Consider the following 21,458-nt stretch of genomic DNA (forward strand, 5'->3'; position numbering starts at 1 on the left):
GGTTGATGATTTCAACACTGTTGTAGCCACCAGATTCACTAAGACACGTGACATCTTCAGAGAAATAATTGCATAGGGCAAATCGATGGGGTTTTTCCAGAGATGAGATTCTTGGCTCCAGCAGTGTATCGGTGAGAACCAGCTTATGCTGCAGAAACACACAGCCCTCAACTCTAACTCAAAACAACAAAGGTTTATTTCTTGCCCACGCTGCATGTTCTTGCAGGTGGCAGGGGGTCCTGCTTGTCACAGTCTCTCAGGGATCTAGGCTGACAGAATAATGCAGGTGTCCATGCTAGAAGGAAAAGAGACATCTGGAGGTTCTTTCAATGGAAAGCGAGAAAAATGCTCCACAGGATGGTGACCCGTCACTAGCACTCACAAGTTGTCCGTAAAAGAGATGACTTTGCTTCACTTAACCTCAGTGGGGCTGGAAGTAGAAACCTACATGTTCTGGGAGGCAAAGAGCTGGAAATTTGGTGAGCAGCATTTATGGCAACCACAGTACACTCTCCTTCTCACGAGGTGTTTGGTCCCTACCTCATTCTGCAGTCAAAATGTCCTCACCCTCTCCCCAGGAGAGATGCTCCCCAAGTCCCTTCCTGTTGTGCTGTGCAGCTTAAATGGCAGGATCTTGGGATAATGGACCGAGGTCTCTATATCAGGTCTAGATATGGCTTCTGTTAATCCAGAGATCTATGAATTAACAAGACAAGTTGCACACAATACCCAGAATGCAAAGGTGGAAGAAGGACAGAATAACTGCGATGGTGATGGAGGGGCCTCCTGTCCATGGCGATTCTGAATTTTGCTGGCAGATACCCCTTCCCTGGGTCTGGGGAATACTGCTGGATTTAGGGCTGGGTTCTGTGGCTTCCCAGTCCATCTGGATCCATCTTCTGGGTGTTTTTTCCTTTACCTTTAATCTCCTAGGCCACATCTGAAGTCAGCTTTGGAGAACATGCCTCCTTGGGAGCCAATCAGCTTTCTCAGCTGGCTTCCTGCCTGAGGAAAATTGGAGCTCCAAAGGTGGTTTTAAATCTTGAACAGCTGTAAACATTTTTAGTCCAGATGCCTGGTTTCTCTGGCTATACAGCTCTCTCAGAAACTTAATTAGCTTCTTATCTATTTGATTCTGATCAGCTTCATGTGCCCATAGTTATACTCATAGATTTTTTTCAAGGCATGACTCTCTCTTGATTGGAACCTATTGGGCTTGACAAGGAAGCCAGGCTCTGTCTCTTTCCCAGGGCCATTTTATCTCCTCATTCCAGCAGCCAGGCCGATGGGGAAGCCAGCACTTTGAACATTGCAGTTGTCCAGGCAGAGGGGAAAAGGCAAAGTGCAAAGAACGTTGCAAAGTTGTCCAGGCAAATGGCAAAGTGTGCCGGCACTTCATCTCCCACCTGGAAGTGGGAGCACTTCTGCTCACATTTCATTGGCTAAAGCAAGTCATGTAGCCATTCCTCCCTCCAAGAGGGCAGCAGAGTGCAGAGAGAGCTGGAATATTTGTGAACAGCCCACATGACCACACGTTTTTGCATTTTGGTGAGCATGTAGTTGCATAACCAGAAAGTAAGAAGTGAGATTAAACTATAGAAGCCATTGATTATTCTGGTAAGTAGGCCAAGTCCAAAGTAGCATATTTATGAAACACAGAGTACCAAGTACCTGTCTTGAAGGTTTTGCCTGGGAAAATATTTGTGACTGTCCCACTGGGGAGGTAGTTGAAGGAGGGTACAAGTCCTCATGATAGAAAAACAACTGGTTAGAAGGAGGGATTCTTGAAAATTGGTTGTTCCATGGAATTTATGTTAATCACTAAAGAATTTTGGTGTTTCTTTGTGTTATTCAAAACTTCTGGGTGGATAATAAAAACTTGTTCACATGGACTTGAGAGAAGATGTCGTCCCAGATATTTATTAGAGTTAATGAGGAAATTGGATATGACCTTGTGATGAAACGAAAGAAAGGCACAGACTCTTAATTTTTGCTGAATTAACAGAGAACTAAATCAGTAATTTAAAAGAGTTTTTAAATGTTTATTTTTGAGAGACAGAGAGAGAGAGAGTGTGTGTGAGCATGAGCAGGGGAGGGGCAGAGAAAGAGGGAGACACAGAATCTGAAGCAAGCAAGCTCCAGGCTCTGAACTGTCAGCACAGAGCCCAATGTAGGGCTTGAAACCACGGACTGTGAGATCATGACCTGAGTCGAAGTCGGACGCTTAACCAACTGAGCCACCCAGGCACCCCCTAAATCAGTAATTAAAAAAATTAATAAATGACAGTATTCCACTGATTTTAGACTTCTGATGGTAGAGGAAATTGCATGCCAGAGTTTTGATAAACATGTTGACTCTACACATTGTATTGGAGAGAACTGACATCGTTGTAATATTGAATTTTCCAATCCATGAACATGGAACATCCTTTCAATTATTTAGGTCTTTGTTGTATCTGACTTCAAAGATGACTCCTGCCTCATGAGATTTATGCCCTTGTGTAGTGTCTACTCACGTTGACTCAGAGTTAGTCTGTGTGACCAGTAGAGTATGGCAGGGATGATGGTGTGGGACATCAGAGGGTAGGTCATAAAAGACATAGTGGCTTTTACCTTGGCTTCTTGTATTATTTCTCTGGGGGAAGCCAACTATAATATTCCAAGGTCACCCAAGCAGCCATATGGAGAGGCTCATCAGCCTTCAGATGCCTGCAGCTTGAGATAAAATCTTGACTGCAAGTTCAGAATAGCCCCTAAGCCAAAACTGTTCATTTAAGCCACTCTTGAATTCCTGACCTATAGAAATTGTGAGAGAATGTTTAATCTTGTTTTAAGCAGCTAAGTTTTAGGGAAATTTGTTATGCATCAATAAATAACTAATGTGGTTTTTAAATTAGCAGCAATAAATGTTTATCATTTTCTGTGTAGAGAACTTCCACATTTTTTATTAGATTTATTCTTAAGTATTTGATATTTTTTGATGTCTTATAAATAGTAATATATTTTTTATTTAGTTTTCCATTTTTTGGTGTCTGTTATTTAGGAAAACAATTGATTTTCATGTATTGGTTTTTGTATCCAACAATAGTAATTAATTCCCACAATTTTTAATAATTTATCTACAGATAAAATAAGACACTGTAAATAAATTTGTTAATTTTAGTAATTTATCTGTAGATTCTCTTGAGTTTTCTATGAATACAGACAATACAACAATGTCATCTGCAAATAACAACAGTGTTGTGTCTTCCTTCCCAACTCATACATCTATTATTTCCTTTTCTTGCCTATTGCACTGGTTCAGACTATCAGGACGATGTTAAATAGAAGTGGCAACAGTGGGCATTCTTATGACATTCTCAATATCAAGGGGAGATCTTTCAATATTTCAGCACTGAGAGTTTTGCTATTCATTTCTGATACCACCTATCAGATAACGGAAGTTCTCTTCTATTCCTAGTTTCTAAGAGATTTTATCATGAATGAATGTTAAGTTGTAGCAAATGCATTTTTACACTGAAGTGATTATACAATTTTTTCTTGTTAATACAGTGAATTAAATTGATTGATTTTTGAATGTTAAACCAAACTCACATTCCTCAAGTAAACCTGACTTCATCATGATTTTGGATTTATTCCTGTTTATATATTACTGAATAAATTTTTTTTGTTGCTAGGAGCTGAATGTTTATGTCTTCTCCAAATCCACACCTTGAAGCCCTAATCCCCAGTGTGATGATACTGAAGGTGGGGCCTTTGGAAGGTCACGGAGGTAGAGCCCTCTTGCTGTGATCCGTGCCCTTATAAGGGGATGGAGAGATCAGTGGTCTTTCTCTACCAGGTGAAGATACAGAAAAAAGATGAGTGCCCACAGACCAGGAAGAGAGCTCTCAGTAGACACTGAACCTGTCAGTGTCCTGATCTTAGCCTTCCTAGGTTCCAGAACTATGAGAAATAAATGCTTGTTGTTCAAGCCACTCATTCCATGATATTCTGGTATGGCAGCCTGAACTGAATAAGACAATTTTTTTTTTTTAAGGCTTTTCAGTTGTTCCCAATGGGAAGCTTGGTCTATACCAAACTAGTCAACCAGTATTGGAAATAAAATTCCCTGGAAGGTTTTGAGCAGATGAGTGACCCAATATGTCGTATTTTTAAGGGCTCATTCTGGCCACCATGTTGAAAATAAATTGGTTGTAGGGTGCTGGGGCAATGGTTGAAGGAAGCAGAACAGTGAGAGAGAACATTTGTGTTGGTCCAGGGTGATAGAGGTGAGCATGGTGAGAAGTAGTTGGATTCTGGATGCATTGGGGGTAAAGCCTGTGGGATTCCTGATGGTCTGAAAGTGGAGGGTGAGAGAAAGGGGAGAATCAAGGTTGCTTCCAGGTTTTCTGGTCTCGGCAACCAGAAGGGTGGGTTTGTCATTGGTTGAGACAGAGGAGACTGTGGCAGGAGAAGGATTATGAATAGAGCTGGTTTGGTGAATTTTGAATGTTTACATTTGATATATTAACTCTTTCAATCTTCCCAAATGACAAATGTAATGTAATTGAGGTGTTCATAAAATAAAGTTTATTTTTTAAAAAGTATTTCACCACACACTACAAGTGAGGTGGTTCAGTAATATGAGTTCATTTGGAAGATGAAGGATGACCATCTTCTTTGCTGTAAATGTGTGTCTAACCCCACTCTGAGATGATCACCTTTGTGATCATGAAGCCCAGCTCAAATGGGATTTTCTGCTTCTGCTATGACAATCCCTGAATATAGACTTTATTTGATTATTGATGTGTCAAAAAAGCCTTGTCAATCCTGTTCTGGAGAAGGAAGAGTTAGAGCCATTTTAGTATAATTTTTTTTCATTTATTTATTTTATTTTCGAGACAGACTGAGCAAGCGCAAGTGAGCAGGGAAAGGGCAGAGAGAGAGGGAGAGAGAGAGAGGATCCCAAGCAGGCTCTGCACTGCCAGCACAGTGCCCAACTCGGGGCTCGATCCCACCGACTGTGAGATCCTGACCTGAAGCTTCGCCGACTGAGCCACCCAGGTGCCCAGAGCCTTATTAGGGAACAACAAAACAAAACAAAAAACAAACCCCAAACACTGACTTTAGAAAAGAAAAGTTTCTGAAACTTTCCTTTCTTGGATGTGAGTGTATCCTGGGTCAGTTACAGTTTCATCATGAAAAGCAGGGAAGGTATAGGGCATATGAAGGAGCCGAGGTTGACTCCCCAGATCCCAGCTTGGTTCTTTTTATTAGTTGTGGAGCTGAAAGCTGAATCCTACAACACCACATTTCCTGATATTTTCACTCCTTTGAACATGCGAGTTTAACTCAAGAGAAGAAATGCTTCGGGTCCTGTTAAACTTACACACTATCTGTTGTGTTATGAATTGAAGGGTGCATTTCAGAAAAAGTGGAGGACTGACTATAAATGATCTTTTAGTGCCAACTGAAAGGTGGTAGCTGAGGGTGCCAGGTTACTATAGAAACACCAGGGGGATGAGACAAATTAGGCCTTGTGGAGAAGAAGCAGATTTTTGAAATGATACCCTGTATGCCTTGTCTGACATTTTCCTTCACAAAATGTGTAGATAATAGGAAGGAATGCTCCTAATATGCAAAAATATCAATAATCTTAAAAAGTATTTAGATATAGATAGTAAATTTCTCAATGACTAGAAAAAAAAATTTTAACACCCCCCTTCCCCCCCCCCTTTTTTTTAAATGTTTATTTATCTTTGAGAGGGAGGGAGATACAGAGCATGAGCAGGAGAGGGGCAGAGAGAGGGAGACACAGAATCCGAAGCAGGCTCCAGGCTCCGAGTTGTCAGCACAGAACCCGACGTGGGGCTCAAACTCACGAACCCTGAGATCATGACCTGAGCCGAAGTTGGATGCTTAACTGACTGAGCCATCAAAGTGCTCTTAACATAGACTCTTTTTTTTTTTAAGTGTAAAATGCAACAAATAAACAGAGAAAATATTTCTCAAGCTGCAGCCATAGAGATAGCACCTAATCAGGAAGCAAGGGGTCACGATGAACAACTTCCTTCTATTCATAAGCATACAGATCCCAGCCACCATAAGAGCCATGGCTGGTCTGTAGTGTTGCCCACAGCCAAGTCATGGGATTTGATATCAGCCAGTCTGAGAGATCCTTGTGTATTAACTCTGGGGAGCTCTCGAACCTGTGTCTCAGTTTCCTAATTTGTAAAGTGGGCAAATGCCTATCTCAAAGAGTTGTCAAGAGCATTAAATGAGATGCTTGGGAACACAGTGAGAGCTCAATAAGTGGTTGTAGTGATGACAGCATAGATGGTGAGGACAATTGCCAAGGAAGATATCTGCACCCCATGATAATGGAATTTCTGGGTCAGAATAAAGTACTGAGTAGGGTCATAGTCCAAAGCCTATCCTAATGGATCCTTAGATTAAATGAAAAAAAGGGGATAGTTTTCCCTTTGCTTTGTAATCTGATAGTATTTGTCAAATTTAAGTCAGTAGAAATGCCTTCAGAATACCATAAGAATGCATTTTAAAACCACAGAGTTTTTGCATATAAACCAGAAGCAGTAATTGTTATGATAAAGATGTAGATGTAGGTGGTTATGGAGTGTGATCATGTGGCAGAGTGACACCAGAGCCTCAGGTGGACTAGGATGAATCAAAGGATGCTTTAAATGCCCTTTATCCCTTCATATGGATGAAGTTATAACTTCCAGAAAGCATTATAAGAAATTTACCGTACCCACTGTTTTAGAGGCTGATGGATACTTTTATTTATTTATTTATTTATTTATTTATTTATTTATTCATTTATTCATTTATTCATTTATTTATTTATTATTTTTTTTAACTTATAGCTCAGTATTTGGAAATAGGAATAAAACCCAATGGTGCTGGAATTAGCAGGAGAGTAAAGACAAGAGGAAAATGGCTTCTCTCGCTAATGGGTTTCTAACACCCAACATGGCATGAAAGCCATGGTGAAAACAGCCACCAATGGTGGGGGGGGTGTGAATTTCCCTTTTCTTCTCCATGGTTGAAGGCAGCAAATGTCATCAAAAGGATGGGAAACTGGGTTTTGAAGAAGTTGATATTTCTTTGGTGGACTGTTCTGTGTCTATAATTTGTGATAAAGTTCTAGACAGAAATGTGGGGAGAGACATTTGTAGATGATGGCTGACTTTCCAAATAGCAATGAAAGGAAAAGCTGGAGTGAATATTTCTGTAATTTCTTCACATAATTCACTCAAATATTAGAAAAACTTCACTAATGTAGCCTAAGGAGAAGAATGCCAGACTGAAATTATATAAAATCTGGATTACAGACTCTATTTAAACAAATATAGTTTAATTATTTCAAATACTTTTCATATGTCTCAAGATACAAGATGTATTAATAGGTAAAATGAGAGAGTTAGAAAGACTGCTTGGAATAATCTATACCATGACGAGTAAAAGTAAAAACCTTTAACATACAGGAGTTGCTTGGCTTGGAATTGATCATTTGTGAAGTCTTTATTTTGAAAAGGAGCTGTTGATTTGGGAGGAGGAAGACTCCAGAAATTCATAGGAGAGTCAATTATTGCAACCATATGGGTCAGACCCAAGTTATTACAGATATTGAATGAATACAGGTTTGAAGACTTGCTGGAGTGTCCATTTTCCAATGACAGGTACGTACCCCAGGCGTTAAATCTGTAATCAGTGTTGGGGTGTGTGGGTGGCTCAGTTGGTCAAGCGTCTGACCCTTGATTTTGGCTCAGGTCATGATCTCACAGTTGGTGGGATCCAGCCCTGTATCGCTCTCTGCACTGACAGCATGGAGCCTGCTTGGGATTCTCTCTCTCTCTTTCTCCCTCTCTGCCCCTGCCTCCCTCAAAATAAATAAATAAACCTAAAAAATCTGTAATGAGTGTCAGTGCTATTTCCCCCAATTCTTAGGAAATTAGTTTTCTTTATGGCTTATTGCATGAAGCTAATGCTCCTGTTCTTTCAGAGTACTGATAAAACATTTTTTTTTAAATGTAGTCTTGTAACAACATACAAAATTCTAGCTTACATACATGAAAGTATATATGTACCATTCACACCATTCATACCTTTTTCATAGGTACCTTATCTATCTATCTATCTATCTATCTATCTATTAAAGTTCATTTATTTATTTTGAGACAGAGAGAGTGCACGTATGTACACGAGCTGAGTAGAGGCAGAGAGAGAGAGAGAGACAGAGAGACAGAGAGAAGAGAAAGAGAATCCCAAGCAGACACTGGGCTCCCCTGACTTAGGGCTTGATCCCATGAACCGTGAGGTAACCTGAACCAAAATCAACAGTCGACACCTAACTGACTGAGCCACCACCTAGGTGCCCCTGAGGTACCTCATTTATTTGCCTCTTGTATGTCTCTATGTTTTCCCAATTGCTAGGGTCAAATAGTCCTTTAAGATTCCAAAAAAATTTAAAAAATTAAAAAATAAATAAAAAAAACAACCTCCAAAACTAACCCATAGTTTCATCCCATTCACATTCTGCAAAGATCTTTGGGCAGAGGGTCTAGAGTCTTCCAAGTCCCATCTCTGACTTGATAGGAGGCGTTCTGGTTTCTTGACCCTCATCCCTTCCTCTTCTCTCCCTCTCTGTTCTGCACATATCATTCCATGATACAGCAATTGTCTTAATTCCTTCATAGCACAAAATACCTCCCATTCAAGGCTGTGTACAGAAACAGACCTTACAAAAGATGTATGACTCTTAAGGGAGAGATATAAGCACATCTTTAAATTCCCAGGGCTTCTCCTGTAGTCTCATATTTAAAGATATGCCATATACATAGGAGAGTGGAAAACCACTGCTCTACATCTTTGCTCAGATTGGGAAAAATTGCTATTTTTATATGAAAGAAAAATACATCTGACTCACTAGGAGCTACTATAAATGGAAAGACTCCAAAACTTCTTCACAGTATTTAACTTAATGGTACCAATTCCTGAATGGTTTTGTGAACTGATGGATTGTAGTTATAAAATACACACTCAGACATACGCACACATGTAATTCAATAGCCTAAGGCAGAGGCTCCAATCACACATAGTCACTCGACATTCTTCCTTTGATTTGGAAACTGGAACCCAGATACATTCATTAACATAAGATATAATCTGAGCCAGGAAAGAGAATGAGGGGTTTAGCCTGATATGTATACTAGTCAGAGTGAAGAAAGCAAAACAAAACAAGCTATATTTTCCATTCTAGGGGTCATCAACCACATGAGGCTAAAGCAAGTTGTTAGAAGATTATTGGATTGCCCACAGATGAAATCCATCAAGTGATGGTTAGTTTGTTGATTGAAACTGTTGAATGTCACTGACACCACATGCCCTTGGGAATCTTCAAACTGCTCATTCTGGCACCACAGGAAGTAAAGAGGAGAGGTAAAAACAAGAAATGAGAATGGGTTAGGCCAGAGGGTCTCAGCCTTGACTTCTCTGAAACACTGCCATGCCTGGGTCACAACCCAGGTCAGGGAGGAAGGAATCTCTGGGGCTGGACCCAGGCAGAGCATTTTTCCTACTCCCAAGATGATGCAACGTGCAGATGGTTGAGTTTTCAGATAAGCCTGAAATCGTCAATTGGCCAAACATGGAAAGGGATCTCAGAAATTATGAGAATGCAGTCAGTGATATCCCTCTGAAATTAAGGCTGTAGACATTAACAGGGAGCTGCATATGCTGATCAGAGCAAATTGTAACCGGAATCTCTGGAATTCTTTTTTTGTTTATCTGGACAGTGAAGCATTGGTAGATCCTTAACATTTAGCCAGCAAAAGAAGCCATGATTTTTTTTTTCTTAAATCAAATTTATTTTGATAATGGCAGATGTTCTTGAAAAGTACCTGATCTAAAGGATTAAAACCTTTTGATATAAATGAATTCAAAGGGGTTATAAGTATATTGTGCAGACCTAGGTACCTAGATGAATTTTAGAAATATTTAGATATCAGAAGTCAAAGAAAAGACAAGAATTAGGGGTCAAAAGACATTCTGCTTACTAGAATTAGCCCACAAGAAGAGGCTATGAATTTCTTTGACCAGTCAAAAGGTTTTAAAAGAAAAGAAAAGCTCTTTTCAACTGACTTGGCTAAGAGGTTGGTAAGTTTCCAGGGTTTGAAATGTATGAAGCACTTTTGCATGTAGTAGGAAAACCAAAGGGTGAAATTTTGATTGATTTTAATTAAGATAATCTTGAGTTTAGGAAGCTGTAAAGCAAAACTGGAAATGGTTTCATCCCATCTCATGATTTATTTATAGATTATTAAAACTCATCATTAATAGAAATTATATTTCAGAATGGCATATTATCAGAAATAAACAAAGAGTGATTTTCCTCCTGGACTTCTTAAGCCAGATATGCCTAGATGATTTGGCTTAGCTCAGTGATTAAGGTCTCAGGGGCAACCTCCCCACCACTACTATGCTTTTGCAAGTATCCTTTACAGCAAATAAAGATAATGTTTTCTGATGTAGAGACTAAAACATTGGCAATACTTATTACTATTAGGATCAAGTTTATATGCTTAAATCTTGCCAGGTTCAGCACCAACATTGACAATGATAAGTTGGGCTGATGAAAACCAATCAATACCATTTCCCACACTTCACTTCTGTAATGCTTCACAGAGTTACAGGTGATTAACTACAGAAGAATATGGCATCAGTAAAAATTAGTGTTATCTTGGCCAGTGTTTATTGGTTATTTAATTCTTATAAGTCAAATTATTTTGACTTAATGTGATTTTAAATTATATTAAAGCCACACAAACCAGAACCAAAATATTCATTAATATGTAGAGCTCCAATATTCATGATGAATGGACTTTAACTTAGATTTATCCTTTGTCGTAAGTTAACTGTATTACCTATGGTTATAACTTTGTATAATTTAAAACATGAGAAAGAAAATTTCTTCATCTTAGGTGACCAAAGTTTCTGACTTAAACAAAGTTCAGGCGTCAGCATACCTTGTTTTAGATAAAAAGTGAGTGTCAAGAATAATCCTATTGTGTGGGGTGCCTGGATGGCTCAGTTGGTTAAGTGTCTGACTTTGGCTCAGGTAATGATCTCACTGTTCGTGGGTTCAAGCCCCGCATCTGTGCTGACAGCACAGAGCCTGCTTGGGGTTCTGTGTGTGTCTCTCTCTGCCTCTCCCCCACTCTCGCTCTGTCTCTCTCAAAAATAAATAAACATTAAGAAATTTTTAAAATAAAAAAAAATCCTATAGTGTGGTCAGGGATCTGTATGAAATATTGGCGCAAAACAGAAACAAAAAACAAAAAACCCACTGCTACCACCAAACAACACACACACACACTCTACCAACCAACCCACCAACTCTGGGAGACACATTTCTGGGTGTTGTGTTGGAGGTCAGGGCTCACAGGCCTGGAGAGGTGGAGAGGTGATCTTTTGCAGCATTTCACAAAGGAGGTTCTGTGGGTAGATAAACCTCTTCAGATAATCTACCGCAAAAAAGAAATTTGAGAAGTGCTACCTATTCTACTCCTTGGACATTCCCCCTGCATGTTAATTTATTAAAGCCATTGAGAACTTCTCCAGTTAAGACAAATGGCCATTTCTGCTTCTTTAGCATTGGATAGTATTATCCAACAGTGTTTGACCATGGGCTTCTTCCTCAAGCCCATAAAGTTTATTAACATTGAATAGAATTTGTTTCTTGAAACACACTTTGGGAAATGCTGATCCTTGAAGTATAAAGGCTGACAATGGAGGGAAGAAAGGATCTGCACAGAGCAAAAGAGACGAGACCAGAGAGCGCAAGCTTCAGTTGCCAGAGAGCACTAGGGCCCACTGTATAGTCTGTGATGCCCATCTCACTCTGTCATTTGAATCCTCATCTTAATTCCCTCAGGGTGGAAATAGAATTGGGTTGGAAGTGAGGAGTCATAGATTCCATTCTCCCTTCTGCAACTGAGTGTCTCTGGATAATTAACTTCTCAATCTGAGTCTCACTTCTCTCCATCATAAAATCAGAGTTTAAAGAAATCATCTCAGGGGCGCCTGGATGGCACAGTCTGTTAAGCGTCCAACTCTTGATTTTGGCTCAGGTCACGATCTTGCAGTTTCGCGAGTTCAAGTCCCACAGTGCTGGGATCTGCACTGACAGTGTGGAGTCAGCTTGGGAGTCTCACTCTCTCTCTCTCTCTCTCTTTCTGTCCCTCTTCTCCTCTCCTGCTGTGCTCTCTCACTCTCTCTCAAAAAATAAAAAAAATAAACATTAAAAAAAATAAGGAAATAATCTTGATTATTCTATCTAGGCCCAATTAGATGATTCTACCTCAACTATTATAACGGGAGAAAAAGAGAAGATAGGATTTGCTTGGATTCTCTCCATGACCAACTTTTCTGGAGTGCAAAAGGAACCATGTATGAAATAGAAATCCTATAGTACAACCATATGTGGATAGATGATTCCTATTCCTTCTTATTCTGGGTGTTGTGATTGAAGGTTAAGAGTCACAGGACAACCTGGGCTAAAGCTAGTTTTAGTACTGTACTCACTGTCATTCAACAGTTTCCACCCCCATCTCCCCCCCCAAAAAAACCAACCAGTCCAGAGACTTTCAGCAGCTCAATCTTTAATTAAAGCCAAAGGGCAAATTTAAAATTAGTTCTTTTAATTAATCGTCCTTCAGGTTGTACAATCAGTGATTGCACTATTCTTGGTTATTAAGCACAGTTTGCTCTTCAAAAAAAATCAAGATGTGATTGAAATGACTGATTTAAAATGAAGCTAATCTAAAAATATGGAGAAATACAACAGGGCAAATTATTATGCAAAAGTGTCTATGCATTTGGATATGCCAGTGTTTTCCTTTAATATAAAATAAAATAAAATTAATTGGAGAGAGAAGTTATCATCACCAGGGAAGCTAAATCATCGATCTGATGCCAGTTATTAGCTGACTGTTGTTTTTCCATAATTCTCATTACCTGGGCTCTGTAATTAAATAATAATTTAGAGACTGAAGACTTAAAGTCGCTTGCAAGTTGCATCCCAAATTATATGAAACAAACTGAGTCAGTCCCCAAACTTATATCAAATTATCTTAGGATGTATTTTCATAGTGAATAAAACTGTTTTCTCAGGATCCCTTTGTAATAGTCATTTTCAGATATAATGCTCAGTACACATTTAATTAGAAAGGTAGAGATCAAGGTCTTGAAAATGGAAATTAATGGATTCTTCCCCATCGATACGTCTGCCATCAGGCAAAACTTCCACCCGCTCTTCATGCTGGATCTGATCTTCTCAAGCATTATGACACATTAGACTTGCCAGAGGAGGCTTTAAAAATTTCCAATGCCCAGGTTGCACTTGTGACCAATCAAATCAGACTCACTGGTGGTGGTGAGGCCTCAAAATTTTTATAAACTTCCCAGGAGATTCTAATGTGCAGCAAAATTTGATGACCAGTGAAGCAGTATAGTCCAGTCAGTGAATTTCCAAGTTAACTGGCTGTACCATTTTGGTTCAAAATTAGCAGCATGAAGCCCATCTGTTTTTATTTTTCAACTCTTCAACTTTTCTGGAGCATAAAAACCACCTCAACAGAAATGAAGCTGCTCCTTTAAAAAAGGACAAATAAAATGTAAAAATTGGATACTAACAGTTTGTGGTAGATACATTTTGGAGTGTCCACTTGGTTCATGAGAAACTCTTTAGCTGCCTTCCTCTCTCCATCCACACCAGAGGGTTCTGGTGGCCATTGGACCAAACAGGCAACTTTAATAACCAAGTCTGGGATTTTTGAATTGAAATGCAGAGTTCATATTTCTTTGTGGATGGATGTATGTGCTGTGGAATGGCTGAATGTTCTGGAAGGTGAACAGTAGCTTAGAATTATGGGGAGAGAGAATTCGTTTTGCAAACAAGTCAGAGGCAATGCTTCTAGACTCCCAAAGTAGACATCTGTTGTTTTTGCTTGCTTGACATCCCTCCTCATTTTGTTAACAATGCCTTCTTCTTCAGGGGCCTCTCATTCCTATCCCATGTGGCCCTGGGGATAACTGACAAGACAAGCCTACTAGCCTCTTGCTCCTGGAGCAGAGACTCAGGGCAAAAAAAAGCTGCACTGTCATTTTTGTGACCATTGTTGGGAGAAATGGTTAGCTCCCTGGATCCCTGGAGGGATCCCTGGAGCTATAGGATCCCTGGAGCTGCCCGGATTCCTGTGCCTCCTGGGGCCTGACCAACAAGTCTCTATATTCTGAGATCAAAGGTGCTTGCAATTTAAGAATCCCAACACAGATTTTTAGGTCGTAGCTCAAATCAATGTGGAGGTTTGCAGCATTCTGTTTTGGGGTTCATGAGGCACTCTTGCATCCTTAAGTATTGTTAGTTCATGGTGTTTTCGATATTTGTAACTACAAGTCTTAACTGGCACAGACCTTTAATTGACTCCATTTATGCGGATGGTCTTGAAACTGGCTAAAGCAGGATCAAGGCTCTCCAGGTTCTCCAATCTTCAAGGTCATAACCAAGATAGCCGAACTATTTTATCATCTTGTATGCTTTCTGAAGCCTCAGTTATTTGTTTGCATTTTGTAAGTATGAACATCTTGGAGAAAAATTCATAACAAAGGTATACTTTGTGAACAATAGGATTAAAAGCTTATCAAACAGAAACATGGTTTTAAATAATGTATGATCCTTTGAACAGGAGCCCGAATCTATTCCTGAATAAAGAGCTCTTATTTCCTCTATCAAGCAACATTAAATGAAATTATAGTACTGCCATTAAATCCAATTGTACACCAATAATTTTTCATTTCCAATGGTACTCTTCTTTATTAAAAAATCTTTATTAAGTAACAAAATATTCCAGCTAATATAAGTACTTCCTTGTGCTTAGTAATAATATACTTGGCACACAATTCGAGGCCATCTCCTCAAATTCAGGAAGCACGTGATTTTTGCCTTGTGGCACAGCAAGTAAAGTTATAGTGATCGCTTCCTCCATTTCTCCAGGCCAAGTCGCAGAAGCAGTGAGGTGTGTAGGGTGTTCAAATGGATGGCTTCTTAAATCTGGATCCATGGAGCTAGATTTGAGTATTATTAGAATTCAGAGATCATTGGTAAAAACATTTTTTAGAAAAAGCACAGCACAGAGCTAGGCAGCTTACGTGATTAACAATGTTGTGATCTTTGGCAAACTCTGGATGAACCTTTATGTGATCATAAAATCTGACCAGTGCACAGTGTTTCCTTTTCTAAGAGTCTAAGGGAAGGGTAAACATTATCTTGGAATATTCTGGTAAAAATGCAAGGTAAATAAAAGGAGGCAGTTTAAAAGACCATCATACTTTATTTTTAATACAAATAGGTAATAAAACAAAAGGTACCCAGATATCTTTTAAACAAGAATACATTTTCTGTGTATCAAGCCATCATTTACAGATTAACACTGCAAAAATTTTGAATTAATAGCTCTTAATTTGTTTCCATAAGATTATAGGAGATAAAAAAAATCCTATGTAGGATGAGAACGAACAAACAAGAACCAATTCGAAGTCCTAAAATCTTGTCTCTGTATTAATTGCTTCGCTGACAAAAAGATCACACGCATCTACAACAAAAGCGTAGGCATCCTTAACGTCGAACGTTATTTACAGAATAACTTTATTTCTCTCAGTTACGTTGGATTCCATGGGCCTGCCAGGCTCTGTGGTGCCCACGCAGCAGAGTCACAAGCGCTCTCCTGCTCGCCAGGCAGGCTGGGGGATCTTGGCTCTGGAGGGAGGCCTCACACCAGCTCATAGTACTTCCCTGTCTGGGGATCAAAGTAACAGTTCAGACAGGGGTCATAGAGCAGAGTCAGCACTTCCTCGTCCTCTTCCACTTCCACGCTCGGATCTTCTTCACCTATGGGGACGGGAACCACAGACACGTTAGCTGCCTGCATGGACAGGAATTCCTGAACTGAAAGGGCAGAAGGGCCAGGAGGAGGGAACCTCCATCCCTCCCGGGAGATGCTCTTTCTGTGGGCAGAATGGCAAGGCCTGAGCCGTGGGAGTGCACCGCAGGCCTGTGGACTCGGTACTGCAGCGTGAGACTGACCAGCTTCTCTGTGAAGGACAAGAAAAGTTGAGCGTGGAGAACTGGCGGGGAGGGAGACAAGAAAGCGGCGGGGCCGAGGGACTAAAGGGATCAGGGGTATATGGGTGGGAGTCAAGACTTGGGGGTGACAGTTCCAGACTTCATCATGGGTCAGAGCTGTGTGGATGCACCCTAAAAATGCTACCAAATAAGCCTGAATTAAAGTGATAATGTTGTTTAGTATGGAACACATATGGAAAATTGTCGGGTGATGAGTAATTTTATTAGTGGTAGGAAGGTCTTTCAAGTTTGCTGGTCACAAAGACATGGCTTCACGTTCGTCCCTTGTGTCAGCCAATTAGATGGTTTGGAGGAACTCCTGTTCTTTATTATTATTTTTTAAATGTTTATTTTTGAGAAAGAGAGAGAGCACAAGTGGGAAAGTAGCAGAGAGAGGGGAGACAAAGGGTCCAAAGTGGGCTCTGTGCTGACAGCAATGAGCCCCACGTGGGGCTTGAATTCATGAACTGTGAAATCATGACCTGAACCAAAGCCAGATGCTCAACCGACTGAGCCACCCAGGTGCCCCACTGCTGCCTGTTATAGTAGCAGGTTTGGTTGGTTTCCAACACATGGCATGGAATGAAAAAAAAAAAAGGCTGTTTTACTAAGATGCTTCCTGAGCACCTTATATGTGCCAGTGTTGTGCTAGGTACTTGTACACTTGATGCTATCACCAGCAAGTGAGTGCCCCCTGAGTGCTTCTGAAAACCATGTAATGAGAGCCCAGAAGTCGGAGGCAAGACCTCCCTGAGCTGGAGAGGATCCAAGCAGGCTCAGGGAGGAGAGGTGAGTAGGACAGCACTCCTCCCTCTTCCTTAGCATAAGCTCCTCAGGACCAGAGAAAACCCAGTCTTTGGGCTGTGAGCTCACCAGGGTTAGTTTCAGAAGGGGCAGGGCTGGCATGTAATGGAGGCTCAGTCAATACTGGATGTTTTGGGAAAGGATGAATGCATGACTGTGAAAACAAAGTCTGTGCTAGTGTCACTGCCCAGAGTATGAGAAGGTGGTGGGACTCCATCTGTTGCAGCCAAAATCAGACCAAGCTGGTGCATGGATGCTGTCGGGGCAGTGACAAACTGGAGTTAAGTCCCAAGGAGCGGGGCCCAGGTGGTGGAGTGGGGGTTTGAGACTCTACGGCAGCCATTCCTCTGACCATCCAAAGACACATAACATGATCGTCCCTGCATCAGGCACTGAATGAGATGCTGGGGATGAGGCGGTCTAAGAAGCAGGCCCTGTTCTCACGGAGTGTGCATTGTCTTGGGCAAAACACGGAATCAGCCGACTCCTTACGCAGATGGTGCCAGCAGTGGAGTAAAACGTGGAGCTACCTGGGAGGAATGAGGACCTCTGCCTTGCTTGCTAACATCTCAACTGGTGGAGCCCTCCATGGCCAAGAAAGCACTTGCCCACGCAGAAGCTCTGGATCCAATGAAACAGAAGTTAATGTGTCCATCTGAAGGACAAGGGAAGCCGGGTCTGCAGAGTTCACCAGCTCATCCGAGGTCACTTGGTGAGTCAGAGGCAGAGTCAGGGATGAACTTGGGCTTCCAGACTCTCAGTTCCATCTTCTTTCTGCCATATGGGCACCATGCTTTTGTTAAGAAGGTGATGTGGCCACATTCAATGGGGAGCTATTACATTATGGGAATTTAAACATGGAAGAGAGTAAAAAAATTGTAAATGTGTCCTCCATTTGAAAACCTCAGGTTTGGAAACAAAAGAAATTTCATCTCTCATATTTCAAAAATCACAAAGATAAGAGAGTCTATGTGGGAGGGCAGAGGCAAGATCTGGGCTTATTTCGTCTGGAAAAGACAAAGCCTGAGGTTACAGCAGCCTGTCTGGCTTCAAGTAGATAAAAGGCGGTAAGTGAGAGAGAAGTTAAGAAGATTCTGTGGGGTTCCAGAAGGAAACAAGAGGATCAATGGGGGCAAGTTACTAGGAGCCAGATTTTGGCTCAGCACAAGGAAGAATTTTCCACACTATAGAGCTGACCGGGAAGTGGAATGTGGATCCTGGAGAGGGTGAAGCAGGGACCGAGGCGGCCATTTGTGTGAGATTTTATTGTGCACAGGGTGGGACCAGATCCAATGATCCCTGTGGTGCCTTTGATGAGTTTCTGGGACTCTTTGCTATAGTGGCTTATGTCCTTGAAGTATGACAGCACTGTGCTAATGGCCACGTTAATGGTGGTAGCTGACCTGAGCGCCCTGCATGGTTTCTAATTAAGAACAGGAAATCAGAGAAGGCAGGCTGCTTTTCCTTTACTTTCTATTGTTACCTTAAGAGTGGTCCCCAGGGTCCTGCCTCCACCTTCTTTCTCCATCTAAGTAGGAGAGATTGGGAATGTTTTTCAAGTTTCTCATGGAAGACGACCCCCTTTAGGTCACTTCTGCACATCAAAAGGAGGATGTGCATGTCCTTTACCTTCAGATATTCAATCCATCATCCCTTTCTTGTTTGGGCTACTTCAGAGAACAGAACCAATGAGTAACTAATGTGTGCCTGCTATGTGATGACATCTATTCAGTCTGTACCATGTCAAGGTGTGGATGGGACATTCACACATGAAACAAAAGTAGCTACTGAAGATTAGTGATGGGGTAACTGGAAGTTGCAACTGCAGAGTGGCCAAGAGCACCAGGGGCCTTAGGATTGGCAGATGGGACGGATGGGAGATTTGCTGTTGACTGCCCGAATTGACTTTAGGGCACTCACAGGCTACTTTGCCTCACTGGATCCTCATTCCCTCATTTATCAAATGGGAATAACAAGGCCTATTTCATAGGATTTTGTGGAAGGCTAAACTGGACACTAGATAATATGCATAGCCCAGGGCACATAGTAGTTGTTCAATAAATGATCATTATTATTACTGTTAAGGATAATGACAATATTGAAATAAATCATGAAGTATAGGCTGTACATTTTTTTAGTCAGTCAGAACAGGAACATTGATAAAGGTTAAAGTCCTAAGAAAAGGCTTCATAGAGAGGGGCAGTATGACATTTGGATAATGGAGTCAGACAGACCTGGATCCAAATCCCATTTCTACCACTTCACAGCTGTGGGACACTGGGAAAATTCAGCACTTTGAGCCTTAGCTTTCCCCTACATAAGGACGGTAATACTGCCTGGGACAGTACCTAGGGGAACTAAGTAAGATACTCAGTTGCACTCCGCACACATAGTGAATACTCAATAAATGTTGTTACAACTGTCATCATGAAAAATGTAAGATACATGAGTTAGACACAAGAGGGGTATGCTCGCTTACATCTTATTTCCTACCCCCAAACTGCACCTGTTTGATTTTTTACTACCAAAAGAAAAAAAAATAGTGGATTTGAACAAAACACAAAGCCCCCAACTAGTTTTACAAAGTACATTATAATAAATTCATCTTAAGATAAAAAGAGTTCTTACACCAAAAATCATGTATTTTTCAAAAAGTAAAACAAATTTTTCCATCCGGTGTAATGTTAAAACCACCTATCACTGAGGTAAATGATCATGAGTCAACGTATCTCAGGGGTCTGCTGTCTGATGCTTTGTTTAGACTCCATCCACACACTGAGGGAAATTCTGACCTCCGGCACGTCATCTAATTGCTTAGCACACTCTGGGCTGGTACTTTCCAAAAAGATAAAATTTTAAGCTGGCGTTATTAAGTTAGAAAACTCAATACATTTTACGACCAGTCAGGAATCTTTCAAAGATGAAAATAACAGTTGTAATGGGCCATGGGTCTTTATCACCAACTGCAAAGGGACCGAGGTGGATCTAATTCATTAGTAGGGGTTTTGCTACATAATGCATCCAGACTGAAGCAATAACGGCTATATAAATGCATTCGTTCCAATACATATCACTGTAGAGCTGGAACCTCATGCGTCATGACCACGGGACTAAAGCGGGTTTTTGTGGTTTTTAGTACTAAAGCTTCAAATGGATGAATTTTAAAACTGTACCAACAATGACACTCGTGCAAAAATTGGGTGACATTATGTATAATTTTACATTGAAGTAAGTGCTTTAAACTTGCATAAAGGGTTTTGTTTTCATTATAACTTAATTTTCAAAGCCTCCAATTTACATCATTTTGAGCCATTGTAATCCCTACGTAATGGAATTATAATATCATTAAGCAATTACCACTATGATGTCAAGCAATGGGAAGTGTTTTGAAAGGTAATTATTGTGCATGGATATGGGGTAATTTTCAATTATATTCTTGGATGGTGCAGGGTTTGTTTTTCCCCCCAAATGCTAAATTGCTCTATTTAAAGACTGGCTACAGAAACTGTAAAAGGACAAATTAACAAATAAAACCATTCTCTGCTACCAGACTAAGAGCATCTGGACAGGGGTCCAAATTACATTTTTACTCTTCACCACATAATAAAGTCATTTCCAGTGAAGTAAAATTGCCTTTCAGATAATAATCTATTTACAAACTTCCAGCTTCATCCACTTTGAAATTGGTTAACAGCAATAACAGAAGAAAAACCAACGGAGCCAGACCAAATGCAGCAGTATTAGCTGCCCTCCCCTCTGTTAGATCAGCTCAGGCAAACAATCCCTCCAATTCACCTTTTGAAAGACTATTAACATAAATGCTTAATTATCTACATTTATTGCATTTTAACCACAGATAATAGGAAACCTATATGCAGAGGCTAAGTCTTCAAGCTTGAAAACCAATGATGTCACATCAGTTTATGAGATTTAAAATCTCTGAATCAAGACACTGCACCTGATTTTCAATTTTCTGACGTTGCCATCCAGAATTTAAAAAAAAAAAATAAATGCATTTTCTCTCTTATAGATCTTGAGAACTGATTGACTGTATTTTTATGTGCATACCAATACACTATTGTTTAAACAATTCAATGGGGAGGGATCTCCATTCCAAACAGTCAGCCTTAGGGTCAACGAAGATGACATTTTAGATAAGATCCTGCAGAGCACCAGGTACTTAGAAACTCTTCCACCCATGCCTCTCACAGTAGGGCTAAATTAACTTGTACTGAGAAAGTCGACAGTGAACTGCTGAATTTTGGTTTTCAGCAAAAATATGTCCTCAGATGGGAGAAAGATAAATGACTGACAATGGGATAAAAAGGACGAAAAGGGACTTTCTTAGAAAACTATATTGTTTCTTGGAAGGCAACTAACATGCTATGATTACAGTTCAGGTTTCATTGGGGAAATAAGTAGGTTAAGCCCTTTTGCAGAAACCAGTACCTATATTTTACATGGAAAATGC

General features: G+C 40.4%; 1 protein-coding gene across 4 annotated transcripts in view; it reads right to left on the reverse strand.

Moving 5' to 3' along the window:
* Positions 1-1,720: 1,720 nt before the first annotated feature.
* Positions 1,721-21,458, reverse strand: part of CFAP20DC (CFAP20 domain containing) — a 246,747-nt gene continuing 227,009 nt past the window's right edge. For 3 of the 4 annotated variants that reach the window (XM_011279970.4, XM_023249889.2, XM_011279961.4), the window contains one exon: positions 15,373-15,949. In XM_011279970.4, coding sequence (XP_011278272.2) covers positions 15,831-15,949 — 119 coding nt within the window. In that variant the 3' untranslated portion in view covers positions 15,373-15,830. Of the gene's footprint in view, positions 1,952-15,372; positions 15,950-21,458 lie in introns of those variants that run through there. The other variant, XM_045051767.1, reaches the window with a different exon arrangement.

Source organism: Felis catus, chromosome A2, assembly GCF_018350175.1.
Source record: "Felis catus isolate Fca126 chromosome A2, F.catus_Fca126_mat1.0, whole genome shotgun sequence".
Taxonomy (NCBI): Eukaryota; Metazoa; Chordata; class Mammalia; order Carnivora; family Felidae; genus Felis; species Felis catus.